Source organism: Platichthys flesus, chromosome 2 (assembly GCF_949316205.1).
Source record: "Platichthys flesus chromosome 2, fPlaFle2.1, whole genome shotgun sequence".
NCBI lineage: Eukaryota > Metazoa > Chordata > Actinopteri > Pleuronectiformes > Pleuronectidae > Platichthys > Platichthys flesus.
In genome coordinates this window covers 19,002,713-19,020,411 of record NC_084946.1, presented here as the reverse complement: position 1 = coordinate 19,020,411, position 17,699 = coordinate 19,002,713, and the positions used below count along the sequence as shown (strand labels likewise).

The window sequence follows — 17,699 nt, the reverse complement described above, 5'->3', positions numbered from 1 at the left end:
GAAGAGCTTCCAGCTGCACACATGTCGCTAAGACGAAGTAGAGGCAAATAGATCTGTTTATTATCCCTACCGTGTGGCCCAGGCTGGCCTGCAACCACATCATGTTTTTTCACAAGGTGATTTGTAAGCCTGACCAATGCTATATGGTTTTATATATTCACTACATGCTGACTATTAGAGGTTTGACTAATCTTAGGAAATTCATTTTTTTTTTTTTTTTTTTAAAGATGACACAAGCTTGTATTTGGTTGTGGAGAAAATCTGAAGTCCTTCAAACATATCTGAGCATCATGTTCTAGATGTGTTAACCCAGTGAGTCCAAAGAATAACGTCAGTCTGCAGCAGAGTAGAGATAATGGTGTTCGCAGGAATTGCTGTTCTCCAGATCCGCGTTGCTAAGCCTTAATTTGTGTTTGGTTTCTGCTGTGCCAGGTAGAGCTTCCAAATATAGCTGCTTAAACCAGTCTGAGTAATGACCCCTTTCTTGCAAACAGGAAAGGGCGTCATTTACATAAATGAAGATGTGCCCCCTGCAGACATTTTTAAAAGATAATTCTAGTATAAAAGTGACAGGAAAACAACAAAGAAGCAGTTATTGACAGAAGTAAAAATGAAACTGTTCAAATAAAAGATAGACTGTCTTTGTTTCATTGTGTACATTTGATCCAGTTTGATTGGTTTTCACATTGTATTTGTTCGTCTACACATAGTAGACATTTAGTGTTTTGCATGTATTACTACCAGCATCACCAACTCCAGCCAAATCCACCATATGAAAAAAGCAAAGAATACAAGCAATCTTTTGAACCATGACCACTTCTTTATTTTCTATCGTTTAATACTGTCTCAACTTATTGCAATTGGTCCGAAAGTTCAAACTATCTCAAATAAATGTTCACACCGCTCGATCTTGACCGAGACCACCTCTTTTGGTCTGACTTAGTTTTGGTCTATTAGTATGGACAATGGTCCAAGGCAAATATAAGTCAGAAGGTCTGGACCTAACAAGGTAGGCGTGATAACATCCTTAAACACAACTGGGAGGTTGTGGATTGACTTCAACAATGTTGAATTATAATTTATAACATTATAATTATAATTAGAGTCAGTAACTCATGGGAGAAACGTGTAGCTAGTTTTGGACACTATGTAATGCCATACTATTAAAGAAGCTAATTGTCCCGTTGAGATGGTGTACAACACTCTCCAAGACTGGTGCTCTGCTCTTAGGTTGATCGATAACTCCACAAGTTGCTGTATTTACAATATTCTTGAATTTCATATTTGGAGAATAAGCATTTAAACTGGTTGCCCGTCAAAATAGATTCAGTGTGAGCTCTGTAGAGGCTCGTCGGGCTCAGCAGGCTGCTCTCACAGCCTCAGGAACGGAGGGTGAAGCGCTAGGTAGCTTCTGTTGAGCTGGGGATTTTATACAAGCAGCAGGCTTGTTCTTATCACTGAACACTTCTCCGATTTCCAATCTAGTGCCAACAGCAACCCCCCTGTTCCTCTTTAATGACTTGCCCTGTGTAGATGATCAAACTTAACATTGACGGCTCAGAGAACTGGTTTTCTTTTTTCAAAAAACTCTGCAGTAGTTTCAGTAATATAACATTGTTCTAACTGCTTCCTCAGTGTGCAGACTTAGTAGACCTTTGTCAATTCAAACAATTCAAATCTTGTTCATTTTAGGGTAAAAATATCAAAACTGACATGCAGTGTTTTGTTTTTTCTTAGCTACTGTATTTCATATTTGGGGTGTTATATCTGCATACTTTGTGCCCTTCCTCACTCCAGGAAATGAAGCCGCAGCTTCTGAGCATTCATCATTTACATGACGTGGCCTATATTCAGGAGGCCTCCAGCATCTGCACTTCCTCTCATCTCTCCTGCTTTAACCAAATGTTTCTTGTTAAGTGGAAGTCATGGACGTGGGGGTCATTTGTGATCTGATGCTGAGAACCAGGATCGGTCACAGATCTATTTCATCTGTGACAATTAGAAATTGTGCTGAGACTGCAGCTGAAAATGGATTTTTGTATGTTGTATGTTAAATTAACTCCAAAGGTAGGACTGGTAAAAACACATTTTAACAACTTTATTTTATTTGTAAAACCCTAGCCATCGCTAAATAAAGTTGTCTAAAAAAAAAAAAGGCCCTCACATGACTGTAATAAACACAACGATTTCATTCAAACCAGATGAAATGAATGGTTGGAATACCTGTCTGGCCAGCCTGTCTATCACAAACCGACCTACCCGTGTGCAGCACCCGGCCAATGCTCTCTCTGAACATGACCAGAGGCTGAAGCAGAGAAGATATCCAGATTTCAGCAATCGAGTCACGAAAATGTCAGCTTCTTCTCTGTCAGGCAGTTTGTGTGCATTAATGTGTTTTTGGAGCATAGCTTTGATGATGGGAGGGGGTGGGATGTATCCGTTCCATTTTCTTATAGTGTAGCCTGCTCTTGCTAGCTTTTTCTGGATTACCAACCCTAGCTTTAAATTGTATTGAACAGTTTAGTAGTTACACAAGTAATAATTACTGTTAATATGTAATTTATTCCTTGGTTGGATGGTTGGTTTATCAGCAAGATAACCCAATAATTACGGATTTCCACGAACTGTGTGGAAGGAAGTTGTTCTTGACAAAGGATCCATTTGTACTAGTTCCAAAAGTAAACACAGCACAAGCAATGTCAGGGATGTCAGGGAAAAAAATAAAAAACCTCTTGCTGCTTGTACAGCAAGAGGTGGTGGATTTATAAAAGGTGATGTGAGTTCTTGTTGGGATACAGACAGAAGCAAGAGAAAATAATCAACAGAGCAGAGTTCAGGGCATCTCATCATCACGTTGTCCTGATGAAACATGATGACAAGCCACCTGTACTTGGTCCTGTCCTCACTGTACAAGGACCCGTTCACAGCACTCAATGCCAAACCAAGTGCAGCCTGAAGACACTGACACTAACGCTGCAGATAAAGAGCGAACAGCAACCAATGATATCACAACCACAGAAATACTCTGTGTGATGTGAGTGATATTTGTTTTCATCCTCGAAGCACCGTTCTTTACAGTTAACCTCTGGGAACACAACAAACTGTGTAAGCACACAGTTTTTCTATATGCTTATATTTCATGGATAAGCCAACACATGCCAATTTATTTGCGATGTTTGCATACTTATGATAAATAGCAGGCCAAAGGAGTCAAGACCAATCACCCACCTATTAAACTTGCCGGTTGGCTGTGATAGCCGCCATCCCTGCGACCCTGTGCACCGCGCACAGGGGGGCGGCGCAGCTATAAAAAAAAATATGTGTTCAAGGAAACAAAGGGGAAAAGAACAAAACTGCTGTCTCCGGCTGCAAACCCTGCTGTATTTTGTTCCAAGACATCAAACTGAGCTCAAGCTGTGCTTTACATCCCAGAGCCTTGTTTTCTCTGGCATCAGCAGAGCCCGCAGCCTCTCCAGGGGGACGAGTGCGTCCCTGCGGCCGTGTCTCCGCCAGCAGATCAGGCAGAGGCCAGTCGAGCTGACTGAGCGGGACTGGCTCAGAAGGCTGGAGGACAGAGACTCCTCCAACATTTGTCCTAGTGAAACAGAGACATGAACCTGCTGTGCAATATGTGAGAATGTGCACGTCTATATATAATAGTGCTGTCAAACTCTCCGCTTGACCTAATTAACAATAAAAATCACACAAGCTCTGCTTCCTGTAAAGGAGATTTACTCCACAGCTATTTAGAGGTAATTGTAATATGTATTTAACTGTCCATTGAACCATTATCTCTACCGCTTATCTTCCGAGGGTTGTGTCATAGCTGGAGCCTCTATAACTAATCTCCTATTAATCCAACCCTGTGTCAACATGTCTTTGGACTGTGGGCGGAAGCAGGAGTACTCAGAGAAAACCTTCAGCTCCACAAAGGTTTCAGCCGAACTGTTCCTTTTAAGAATAACTTGCAGTAAGATGATCGACGGCTCGGGTTTGCCTGCTCTGTCTAATGATGACCTGATGTAAGGGATCTCAATGCAAAGCTCTAGTCGTGTGCTCAGTGCAGAAGTTTAGTTGTAAGTCTTTTTGCTGTTTATTTTCTCCCTGTCATTAAAGCACATGTGAATTAAATCCCAGGAGGGTACTCGCGTCTGTGTGTGAGAGGGTGTTCTCCATCCTGTTGGCTTTTTATTATTCATGCTGTGACACTGCCGCCTGTTGTTTTGTTTCACCTTCTCATCGGGTGCCGGCAGTTTGAAGCCAGTGACGCTCTTTAAATCCCGAGTGAGCTGCTGCACATAATTGAGCTTGCAGCTGTAAGGAAAGTTTGAGGAATTTTAAGTAGCTTACTGTTTTACTCATTAATTGTGTATGTACATCTACCCATATCTATCCAAGAATGCCTACATGATAGAAGAGGAAGAAGGAAATCCCAGGAGTGCGAAGGAGCTTTAGATTTACAATCCACCAGCCGTGACCCCCAATTTCCTGCAACTTTACGTCCTGAGGAAATGTCATGTCAGACTTGTGTTGGCCAAATGAGATGGACAGGAGAGAGACGCCTCCACACACTGTATACACACACACACATTTTCATTTCAGTGTCTCTGTCTAAACCAGTATTCATCCACCTGCAGTATTTACTTTTGTATTGTCCCTGTGTTCGCCCTGATAAAAACCTTTCCCCTTGATGCCTGTAAATCACACCAGATTTAGACCCGAATCCACACGCACTGTAGCTTTAGCTTTTCTCCCCCCAGTTTTTGCTCGGGGAAGTCATTACAGGAAATCTCCCACTGTAGGATGCTCAAAGGACGATTTTTGCATCAAGGGAGATTAAAGCGGATTATGTAATTGCATGTTATGGAGGAGGTTCAGGGGATTGAAATGTACGAAGATAGTCTCACCACGGTAGATTTTTTAGCTGTTAATAAAATGCTGCTTTCCCTGCTTAAATTCAGCTGAAGTACACATGTTCTTTTTTTAGCGAAACAGAGATGGTGCAAACCATGATGTAAAATCTAGCTCTTTCAATCTAGTGCATTTTGCAGATGGATTTTCAGTTTACCAAGATGTTTGGTTTCATGTCAACACATCCATCTATTGTGTGTGACTGCAGCCACAGTTACAGTTGCCCTTCTCTGACCAGTCAGTCAGACAACGTAAGGGCAGAGCGGAGGAGCATGTTCTCTCTGCCAGCGTTGATCTATCTCAGTGTGTGGGAGTGGCCTTTGACCTGCTGCAGACAAGCTTGTAGCGATCAGGGAGAGAGCCTGCTGAGCCTGCCGCACTCCTATCATTAACATGGACAGTCACGCTCCCCCTCTGCACCATCCATTGTTTTCCTCAGGTTCTGTCCTTGAGAAGAAACAGGCTTTATCTCCACGTACCCACTGTGCCGTTTAGTTTTGCAGTTGATGACCAGGGCCAAGGATTTTCTAATGCATCACAAATTGATGCATGGTTCATTATCTCCTTTTGAATGGTACCCTAATCTTTTTTTTTCCATTTAGACTAGATGGCTCAATGATAATGTATTTTTGTTGTCAGTGGAGATCCATTTTGGCATTCATTTCAGCACCGTGGCTGAGTGATGGGTGTTTTTACAACACTGCTGTGCTGACAGTTCCATATGGTTGATTTTTGCTGCAGTTCACGGGTCAGAGAGAAGGTGACGCACAGGTTATATGAGCATAGAGACAAGCAGGAGGATGGCTGGCTAGGTCTTTATGAATGGCAAAGAATAGCACTTTGTTTGCTCTGACGGGGCGACTGTGGCCAACTACATAAGCACAAAAAATGTACTTATTAAATGAGGCCAGAGTATTGAAATCATTTGATTTTGGAGTGACTCTATCTCCATTCATAAGTCAGGGCAGATTGCCAAGGGATGTTGAGGAAAATAAAATGCTCACAACAAAGGCCAAACATTCCAATATGTTTGTGCCGAAAATCAATTCCTTTGTTCATTCAGGGGAAATGTCTTTTCTGCAAAACCGATGACATTCCCATCAGCTTTAGCTGTACTATGTGTTTGTGCTAATTAGCAACATCAGTTACCCTCACAAAGATACCATTATGCTAGTATGACATCTGTAACCATTGACTTCAGATGGCTTTGACACTGCATTGAGCAAAGCGAGTTCCCTAAACCCAGTGCAGCTCATTAGTCTTGTTTCAGTAAAAAATGTCTAATTTTATCTCTGTTAACCTCATTTTAAGACACACTATGTACCCAAGTTGTAGCTTAAGTAAGACTGTCCTGTAGCCCAAAATGTCTTCAGCTTTCATTTTCTGATGAACCAACACGTGTCCCATCAACTCATTTCAGTTATTCTAGTGAGACATTCAATTTCAAACTCACCCTGTACTTGTTTATTTGTTATTTGTTTGTCACTAATTACAAAATAACAATCAGAAAAGTACGTATAAACTAGGTGCAGTGCTCACATATTTTACTGTAAAATCTTTGCAAATTACTATACCTAAGTCTGTACTAATGGGAGTACATCTGCTGAACCACATGATTCCAAAAGCTGTGCACGGCGGTCGTTGGCACATGGGACCTACATTAAAAAAAAACTGCTGCATTCGTGACTGCATGTGCCCCTGGCAGATCACGAAGAGCCTCTCTTGTGCCGATGGGAGACTTGGAGGTGCCTGAGCCGTGCAAGTTCTGCCTGTGTGTTCCCGACTCGAGATGAGACCCAGTTTTCTCTGACACAGCCCATCATCTCCAAAGATTTAATTTAATCTCTCTCTCATTCTGCCTTTCTTCTCTTGTATCTAAGGCTCTCATCTTTTTTGCCTCGCTCCAAAGCAACCTGAGCTGGTTTACCAATAATGCAGTTCAGATTAATATAACAGAAGTCACACTCGCAAAAAAAGGTCTGTCAAATATAAAAATGTGTTATATTTTTATTTTAGTTTGTAACTGACTTTGTTTTCAAGAGATTATTTGAGCAAAGCAGAAGCTTAGGCACAACACATCACCTGATTGAATTTTACTTCAACAGAACTGTTATATTAAAATCCAGTCACCGATTACTGAGCTGTGGTTTGTGTTGCAGAGGGAGATGAAGGAGCAGCTGTCCACCCTGCAGGACAGTGAGAAGGGACACACTGAGGCCCTGCAGCTCCTGCAGAGACAACTCACAGAGACCAAGGTACATTTGTTTCACAAAACAGAGACACGTATAACACACAAGGAATATGTGTTTTCATTTGCAGAGCTGGACTGGAACCATTTATTGCCCCATGGCGGCAACTAAATATCACTGTCCAGCATCGTCTATAAAAAAGCCATGACATTCTCTTAGGGCCTGAAGAATCTGCTTTGCCTCACTAACGATCTGAAAATATTCAAAGAGGATCTGGAATTATTATTTAGCATTTTCCCTCAAATCTATGATGATCAGTTATGAAGAATGACATCCTTAAATGAGCACTTCTACATCTGTGTATAACAGGTGCTTTATTAATAAAATGCCCTTGCCTTCTTTGCATCGCAATTGTAGACAGTAATACTCACTTAGTAAAACAATTTCATGCAATACAAAGTGTTGAATAAATACAGGCTCTGTTTAATGTTTGCAGACTTTCAGTCACTGGTTATCCGTCTTCCTTTCTAACTGATTTGGACTGACCTTTCAATTCTGACAAGTAAATTGGTTTATTGAGCAGCAGTTTAATCTGGACACCTTGTTTTAATCAGCCAACTGGGAGCATTCGCTCAATATGTCAGTCCCTCAACCCCACCACACACTGACACACCGACACACACACACACACACACTAAGAATGATAATGCCCATTGAATTTGGCAGAGCAGGCATAAATGGCCTCACAACAATGGTTTCAAAAGAAAACGTGGTCACACGTTTCTGTGCTGCTTCCTGTGACACTGCAGCTATAAATCAGGTGAGGGTGTTAGGTAGGCAGAGACGATGTCACAGACATCAGGGTTATTTCTCATCAAGGGAGCAAACTCCTGCGTTTTCCTTTTCATACCTGCTGTCACGGCATCACTCGCCTTTCGGTCTGAAATCTGCACTGCGGGATCCTCCGCTGCCACACTCAGTCTGACTGCTGGATGCTGGTCTTTCAGCCACCCTCTGCTTCTCATTAGAAATTAGCTGTTCTCATTAGATTTATATCCATTTGCACAAAGTGCTCTCCCTCGAAGAGAGACGCTGTGACAACATTGATCTCTGATGCAATTAGCCAGCTGATAATGAAATGTCTCCCTGCAGTTCTTTTTCATCCTGCTATATTTGAGATTGCCTGAAGTTATTTTTCTTCGTTTTTACCTTATTGTTGATTAAGGAGTACTCTAGCAATTTGGTGTTGCACTCCCACAACACAGTCATAGTTGCAATGGACAGGAGGCTACAGAGCTACAGGAAACACATTTATTTTGAACTCCTAACATTTTACAGCTCTTTCTTTACAAATGCACTTCTCTCCTTGATCTGTAATGCCAAGATCACACTACACAATCATCAAAGTTGTGTAATTGCTTTGCAGTTCAGACTTAAAGACTTGACTCAACACTACCCTCTCCACCATCCTGTGCTCTGATTGGCTGTCACCAATTTGTCTATATGTTTAGCCGGCTATAAATCTAGTCAAAGTCTGCAACGTGTCGGTTAGTCCCTCCTTTCGCGTCTTTGAAGAGTTTACACAGAGCGATTGGTGAATCTTACGCAGATTTGGTTCTGATCTAAATCCAAATCTAGTCAATGACTAGAGAACTGGGCTAAAAACCATATAGTGTGAACTAGGCTTGAATAGACTTGGATGTGTAAAATCGTGTGAGCTGGATCTCACTTCTTACACTAAGATTGAGAAGGAAGCATTGCAGCAGCCGAGCTCCCATTTGAACTAAATGTGCCTTCCTCGCACTCCAATTTGAGTGCTGGGCTCCCTGTTTCTGGGAGGATCTCCATCTGAAGCATAGTCATTGTGTCCTTTTCACATGCCCCCAGGGGATTTGCTCTCCCTGAAGGGTAGACGGCGTCCTGTCTCCAAGGGCTGCAGTCTCCCTCTCAGTGCCATCATAGCCTGCTGGGCAAAAGCAGCGGACCCGTCAGTGAGACTGATAGCGAGGGTGCTGCAGTCCTCCTCCTCCTCCTCCTCCTCCAGATTTCAGCTCTTTAAGTAGGCAGGAGTGCTGGGATGTAGCCCACCTGAATGTCATCGTTCTCAGGCTTGCAGAGAAATAGTTACGTGAATAGGTTCCCACATAAAGAGTAAGAGTGCTTGCCCCCGTCTCTGGGAGAACAGGAGAAAAATGTCTGCTGCTTCAAAGAGATTGATTGAATTTTCAGTGGACGTGTAATTAAACTTGAGATCAAAGTTCCTGAATCCAACTCCTCCAGAAAGGATCAGAGAAGGTGTTGAAATTCCCATCAGGTAATATCATCAGGATTCATTAATCAAAGGTTCATACGCACAAGATTCTTCTGAATTCTGAATTATTTTTTTTTAATCATTGTGACTAGTCGTCATTTTCTCAGTTGCTCTTTGATGAGCAGATCTTTGGTGGGGTTTTGAATTTGTAAAAAAACATGACGAACAGCAGAATGTCTCAATGAAGTCCAGTGTTTTCTTTCCTCAGAAGCTTCGAATCAAACGGCTCCTGCTCCTCTCGCGCAATGTTTACAGGGTTTTCGCATCACATCCCTTTGTGCTGCCTCCCAGTCACTCCGACTGCTAACACTCCGATGATAGATTCTTTCATGTCCAACTTCCCATTCATCTTCTTCAGCTACAAATCACTTTCTTCAGCTCCCAGTCTGCTGTCCCTTCTGCCTGGCTACCAGTCCTGTTAACACTCAAAGACAGGACGTGCTTTGCGCCCCTTTCCTTTGACCATCTCTATGGATTGTATCTGTTGCAGTATGCTCTTGTTTGTGTCTCCTCGCAGTAACAGAGTCAAATCTTTTTTATTTTCTATGCTGAAGATTGTACTTTCACTGAGAGCCACTTGAAATCAATACATGTACAAGCTGAATCCTTAAATGAATGTTAATGTAATACTACACGATTTAGACCACTTTGTAAGCTCTTGGAATACTAACCCTTGTGTAATTAAAATACACTCCCTGCTAACTATGGTTACTTCTCAGCCCTGTTATGACAGTTAACCCAGTAAACACACCTTTGCCTCTCTGCTTCAGTCCTCCGCCAAGAGTCTGCGTGCAACCATCGGTGATGCTTTCGAGCGCCTCCACCGCTTCCTGCGCGAGCGTCAGAAGACCATGCTGGAGGAGCTGGAGATGGACACAGCCCGCAAGCTTTCCGACATCGAGCACAAGATCCAGCGCTACAGTCAGCAGCTGCGTGACGTCAAGGAGGGCATCCAGATCCTGCAGGAGCGCCTCAACGAGTCTGAACGACACGATTTCCTGGAGGGAGTCGCCGTCACATCTGAGAGGTGCTTCACCGGCCCCGAGCTTTTCAAAAAACATCTCAAACTTCATCAATGCTGTCACATAAGAAGAAAATGGGCTTGGCAAGGAATAATATCTATAATTATTATTATTGCAATACAATTTTCGTAAATTGCAATTTTTTTCAAAGATCTATGTATAATGCTCATTGGTGCTAGCAGAAAATAACTGAAGAGTTGAAACCACAACCTTCATTCAGGAGTAAAAGTCTTTGAACTTAATAATAAATAGTAATGTGACGAAAATGCTGATAATTATCAAAATCAACTGAATCTTGACATCATGTTCAGGTCCTACTGTCCAGCCCAAGGTTTCAAACCTTCTGGGATCAAAGTGTCAACTCAAGTCATTTGTCAATGCTGGTTCTAACATCAGAATAAATGAGAGTAAAACTGTAATAATGATAGTACTTGGAAACTCTCCAAATCTGCTAGTGCTAAACACCAGGCTGTTAACATTTTGTGAAAAGTACACATTTAAGCAGCCGCAGCATTAATCCCTGAACAGATGGAGTGTTAGGTCCTGAAATAAACCGGCTCTAATGTTTAATCAGGGAGGGGCACAATGTCTTCAACTGAATCCACTGTAGCTGCCTTCAGACCTGCACTGAACTCCGCAAGTTGATGATGTTTCTAACACATGACATACAGAAATCTAAAAAAATGTAATAAGTACAAAGATCTCAGGATGAAAAAGAGGTGTCATACATGTAGAAGATGCTGGCGAGTGTCAACTTGTTAAGAACGCTTTTTTGCTGAGAATAGATGACGTCATTCTTGATTTGCTATAAACAAAAACATGTGATTTCTGCAGTGGAATTTATACTATTATCTCCTGGCTCCTGCGTGTTGTACCCAGACACCACCCCAAAGTTTTCAATGTCTGACTCTGACAATCTCCTGCTGGGTTCCTCATATGCTGGGTTCCTCATATGTGAACGTTAAACTCCAGATCCAATTTTCTACACATTTCTTATCTGAAAATGCCTTCCATTTTTTTAGTAAACATTTAAACCTATTTAAGCATTTGTAATCCAAAATTGTTGTGACAAATCTATTGCCTGAGAACAAATTCTTTATTTAGATTTCATGGCAGAGAAGCTACGTTTCACGTTTCTTGGCAAAGGGTCTAAAAAAGTATGTCAAAATTTGCATTACGGGGTGCCGAGGGGAAACATTTATTTCAACAGTTTTTGGCTACAATGTAAAAAAACTAAATTAAATGGGTAGGATGCATACTGTGCTGTTATTATGAAGCTTTGGTAAGCAGCTCACTCAAGGATGGACCACATGTAGTGCTCACACACACACACACACACCTGATTTATTCCTCTATGCTGTTGGAGCTTCATGAAGCAGTGTATAAGCTGTTTAATGTCTCTAACTGCACAGTCCACAGACACAAACCAGATTAACTACTTGAAGCATCATTTGGGTTGAGTAAGAGGCAGCGTTATTTGGAATAAGCAGCAAATTGGATTTTAGACTTCTATTGATCTGTTTTTTTTTCTGTCACAGGATTAAAGGAAAGATACATGAGACCAATCTGACGTACGAAGACTTCCCGACCTCCAAGTACATGGGGCCCTTACAGTACACAATATGGAAATCACTCTTTCAGGACGTTTCACCAGGTATGACACAAGCAGGACAGTGCATACGTCTAAACATGTAAGCGTGTAAATATACAGAGTGGAATCTAGTGTGAAGAACTGTGGTGTGAAAGGAATAGTTTAGCATTGGATTTGTTTTCGTGAAGACTGTACTGATTCTTAGCAAGCTGCAGTGACTGACCTCCCTGTAATACAGATTATACAAACAAGATATAAAGTGCTGACTAACTAGCTTCAGAGGTGCTAGTATGGGAGTTTTGTTACGTTTGGGCTGTCAGACATTTGCACTGTGTAATCCCCCCCCCCCCCCCCCTGAAGACAATTAGGATTGGTTTAAAGAAATACAGACAAATCAGCATTGCAGAATGATGCGACCAGGCCTTGCTGCAGCCCTGACACAGACCCGCGGAGATAAGTCTGAGTATTCATGACTAATGCTTTCCTGACTAGAGCTTTAAATTTAATGGACAGATTTGAGAGGGGAATCAATCTTCTTAAATACACTTTCAGTAAGAGACAACAAATAGTTTTCAAAGATGTCAAACTCCACCTTTACCAATAGGTTCATAGTAAAAAAAAATTCGGTAGCTGAACGTCTCAAACATTTTGCTTTGAGAGAACTAATCCTGCCCTACATTAAGACTGCTCGGATGTTTTTGAGCTTCTCTCCATCCTCTGATGAAAAATGGTGGACAGACCTGGAAGGCAGCAATACCCTTCTTCAGCTGACAGTTCCGAGAGGAGCTCTACTCCCTCTGCCCTATAGCTATCAATTTCTCACAGGAGATTGTTTATAATAATGTGCTGAAGAATTTTTTTCCACTCCTTCAGTCAATCCTCCCAATTCAACTCACTGCCAGCCGAGGGGAGGCAAGACAGCTTTTTGGCCTCCCCTCGAGTGGCTGCCTAACGGAACAATTGAAACAAATCCATCACCAGCGGTTGCCAGAGACACAACAAAGACATTCCTCCCATCATCGCTCAGCCGTCTCTGTCACCGACGGGTTAGTGGGACTATCTACCAGACAGTGTGGGTTCCCTTTCATGTTCACCAGGAAGAATGACCTCTCCGCTGATGTGTGTATAGTGGATTGTTTCTCTGCATGGCACAAGGAGGTTTCAGCTCATGAAATGTTAATGGCTTGATTGTAACAAACACTGGAGATGTCATTGAGTGGAGAAGGCATTGTCCTGTCCGCTGGCCGAGCGCCAGACGTTTCACCTTCATTTATCCCACCTAATAAAAAATACACAGGAACTGGAAAGGTGCCTTTATCTATTATTTATAGCCTTTACTGTTCAGCCTGTTATTGTTACCTTATACTGAATGCTCAGAGCCGACGTGGATCCAGATTCTCTCTCCCTAAAACCACATAACTGCACAAAGAAACCTACCGACCTGGAGTCTGTGCAGCGAGCTTCAGCATCTCCTCCCCTCGCTGTGGTTACCTCCTCACTGTATTGTTTGCACTCTTCACATCATTTGATAGTGCTCAAACCGAGCTCCCCTATAAAGCTCAGGAGAGCACTTGACTGTAAAAGACTAGTTTATGCATGAAGGTAAAAACAGATTATAAAAAATGTATCGTGGTTTACTCACAGTCTCACTTGTTGCATAACGTCCTGTTTCGTTTTCTGAAATAAGAGTCTGCAGTTGGGTGTGTCGTACAATAACAAACCATCCGTCATCGTGTACCACAGGACATAGATTTGACCACCTCCTCTAACTCCGGCAGTAGTGATATATGTATATATATATATATTAATAGATATATCTATTTGTACAAAATATTTTGGATAGGAACGCTGCCATCACGCACCCAGTCGTTGTTTGGAACAGTCGCGCTGGGGTTTGTTGAAACATGACGGACCAATCATGAATCAGTCTCAGCTGTCAATCATGATGTGCCACCCAACTTTTATAGCCTCATATAAGTAATCAAAAACAAAACTTGAACCTGAAACGACAGAAAACATTCAAAATGTATTTTAGTGCATTTAGAGATTTTTTGGGGGCTCCTCAATCCACTAACATTGATGAGGATGTGTTTATGCCAATACTGCAGCCAGCAAGTCACCTGGAGGCAGTCTTTGGTCCAATGCATGAATAAAGAAATAAAGTGGAGTACTGAGCAACGATTATAAAATGAAAAAAATAATCATTGTCTTTTTAGTTTGGATAATACCTGGAGACTATTGGTGGAAGGTGTTCCAATAGAAACTGTCCACAGTGAGGTCATGTAGAGTAACCTGGGAGTTGTGACACGTGGACACACACACACCTCCTTTGTGTTACTGGTAATGAAACCTAGACCTTACTTCACGTGAACCTTCTCTGGGTCTGTCGGCTGCTCAGAACCTCAGGAGCTGAGTCTTTTTTCATTTATTGATTTTATTCCCCACTGTACTGAAATACATCACAAAATGTATCGTGATACCAAACCGCTATTATAATGCATCATTATGGCAGTGATAATTTAATAACAAACAACTGTGAGAGATTTGAGCAGCTACCTGTGGAGATTATTCTCAAACTACTTGCAGCAGGTAACACTTATAGAAATGGAGCGCACAAAAAACATGCAAGGGATATTTTTGCTACCCTGATCAATAAATTCAATAAAATGGTAGCTGCTCTGTTGCAGACTTCAAAATGTGCTTTCTTTGTTAACTTTAGGATGGAGGAGCGTCAAACATTGTCCTTTGTTTTGATCAGCTTCCTGTGATTTATAACCCTGACCTCACCTCTGCTGAGAAGTGGCCGAGCTGCCAGGATGTGTTTACTGTCTCAGCACAAAACTGTACACGGCAACTATAAATCAAAATGAGTGGCTAAGAGTGACGCTGCACTCTTCTGTTTTCTGTTTGTCCAAGCTGATTGATTTTTTTTTTTTTCTACCTGTATCCACATGTCCTGTTTATCTCAGCCGATTTTTGTCTCACCCCCGCATTTAATGTACAAAGTAAATGCTGAGTCTCAGAGCTAAAGCTGTCTCTTCCCTCCTCTCCCTTTTCTCGTCTCCCTCAGTGCCAGCAGCGTTGACCCTCGATCACATCACAGCCCACCAAAGACTGATCCTCTCAGATGACTGTACCATCGTGGCCTACGGGAACCTCCATCCGCAACCACTGCAGGACTCCCCGCGCCGCTTTGATGTGGAGGTGTCTGTTCTTGGGGCTGAGGGCTTCGCCTCGGGCGTCCATTACTGGGAGGTGATGGTGTCGGAGAAGACCCAGTGGATGATCGGGGTGGCCAACGAGACGGTCAGTCGCAAGGGCAGCATCCAGATCCAGCCCACCCGTGGCTTCTACTGCATTGTCATGCACGACGGGAACCAGTACAGTGCCTGCACCGAGCCCTGGACCCGTCTCAACGTCAAGAGCAAGCTGGAGAAGGTGGGCGTGTACTTGGACTACCCGAAAGGCCTGCTCATCTTTTACAATGCAGATGACATGTCCTGGCTCTACACCTACCGAGATAAATTCCCCACCAAGGTCTTCCCCTATTTCAGCCCCGGCCAAAGCCACGCTAACGGCAAGAATGTGCAACCGTTGCGAATCAACACTGTGCGCCTATAGGAGCGACACAGTTCTATGGTCGTGATTGTCCTCCGAGATGTTTCCATCCTGAATTTGCAGGACTTGTGTAGGAAAAAAGTTTAAGAAGTGTTTAATTGGGTGTTTGAAATGTTTATTCCTTTAAGTTCTGTGTTAAGAATTGTGCTTGATGTTGCTCTTCAAACCCACGCTGTTGTTTTTTTTTTGTGACTTGAAACGATTGTACGGTAAAGGCCTGAGTTTGAGCTTCATTCCACATCTTTCATTGAAAAGGTGACACGAAATGGAGAGGGAAAGGGGCCCCTGGGCTTCTCTGGGGTCTGTGGCAGCGTGTTTAAAATCAAGTGATTTCCACTCTTACGGTGGCTGTCCCAGGCCCAACTTGCACACTCTCAGGGGGCACCACTCCCCTCTCTGTCCAGGCACCCGTCTTCTCTATGCTGTAAAGTTGGCTATTCTTCGTTTTTGGAATGTGATTGACAGTAGTCTGCTCTTTTTTCCTATCTTTGGCTTTTGTTTGGCGTTGGCCCTGAACTTGTCAAGTCTGTCTGCACTTTTTTTTTTTATTCCATCCTAGATGATGATCTAAGATGCATTGACATGGGTCTGTTCAGTCATTCTATGTGCACCAGTGGCTCTCCACATTACCTAAAACAAATCATATGAATGATGAAGTAGTTCATAGGCTTTTTTTTTGTTGTTCACTTAAATAATGGATTTACACAATTTTCTGCCACCAGCCATGATGTTTGATCATTTTATCTTTGACTCAAAAGAACACTAAATACTCATCGTCTGGGTATTTGAGGCAGAGACCCCTGGTTATAAGAATCTGAAACGTTAAAGATCAAATATAGCTTTTAAAAAGCTGCAGAGACCAGCTGTTGACCAACAATTATTTCCAATCATATAATGTATCTTAATGTCGTAAGGCTGTCTGTTTTAGGATGTGGCAATTTTCAGTTAACAGTTGGATGGACGAATGGACTGTTGGTTGGATGGATGGTTGATGGACTTTATCCCAACTGTGTAATCCTGGGATTCCCGTGGCTGTTGCTCCATTACATAATGATCAAATAGCTGATAATTCCCCCCCCCCCCCCCCCCATGGCCCTAAAACGCTCTTGTTTGTCATCAGTTGTAAACAAGTCCTGCAGAATCTGCCCTAAGAGGCTCCTGTCCCTCAGCCAAATACAGCATACTGAGAGATGTGTGTCTGTGGGTGTCTGTGGCTGGGCGTGTGCACAGTGTGTTTGAGTCACCAGCATTAACTGTTATTTTTAAATCCCTCAGCATATACCCATGAAGTGGCCAAAGATACTTCTGAAATGCTGAAATCAGATATAAAACATTTTTCTGAATGAACTTAAGGGTCACCTTACCTTTGCCACTGTACATCTTTACATTATGTGTATGTATAGTCTATGTTGTCCACTCAAAAGAAAAATGGGCAGTGCCCTCGTTTCTGTAGGATCTTATTCCGGTATGTGCAGTATGATGCAAACTGGGGTCAAACTCTGAGCATGTGCAAAAGATTCCAGGTCCTTGAGTTGCTTAGGAAATGAGTAACATGATGAGTAAAACTGGTGAGTAAGTTTTACTGGGAATTACTCAGCAAATCTGTCCATTTCAGTTGGTTAGGATTTATTTATGAATGTCGGGTTTAGACAATCAGGACAGTGTTCTGTTATTTTATCCTTGATCAATCTGTCGTGATCTAAAATGTTGTTTTGAAAGTAAATTCCAACCAGCTGGGCTCATGCAGGTTACAACACATGTTTGAATTTGACGCCAGTTTTCTGTGTTGCAGACCTTAGTGTGGTCGGCTTCATCAAGATTCTATGTTTTAATATGAAGAAGGAGATTATTGTGAGATGGTGGTGGGTTACTGGTGCTGCAGGTGGGTAAAATGATTTTGATGATGGTAATTATATATAATTGAAATGATGATTGTGTCTTTTGATGATGGCCGCTGGGCACCCATCATTGTGTGAACACACTCTGGTGTGCTTCTGCTGCTGGAGGTTTGTGGGAAATGTTTTGATGTACAATAAATTACTGAGAAACTCAGACAA

The 17,699-nt window shown here is 42.3% G+C and overlaps 1 protein-coding gene across 1 annotated transcript in view; it reads left to right on the top strand.

The window, feature by feature from the left end:
- The window catches only part of trim62.1 (tripartite motif containing 62, tandem duplicate 1), a 29,735-nt gene extending 12,036 nt beyond the window's left edge, over window positions 1–17,699 (top strand). The window contains exons 3-6 of the mRNA XM_062404585.1: window positions 7,071–7,166; window positions 10,182–10,438; window positions 11,972–12,087; window positions 15,095–17,699. Of these exons, the coding sequence (XP_062260569.1) occupies window positions 7,071–7,166; window positions 10,182–10,438; window positions 11,972–12,087; window positions 15,095–15,645 (1,020 nt within the window). The 3' untranslated portion in view covers window positions 15,646–17,699. The remainder of the gene's footprint in view (window positions 1–7,070; window positions 7,167–10,181; window positions 10,439–11,971; window positions 12,088–15,094) is intronic.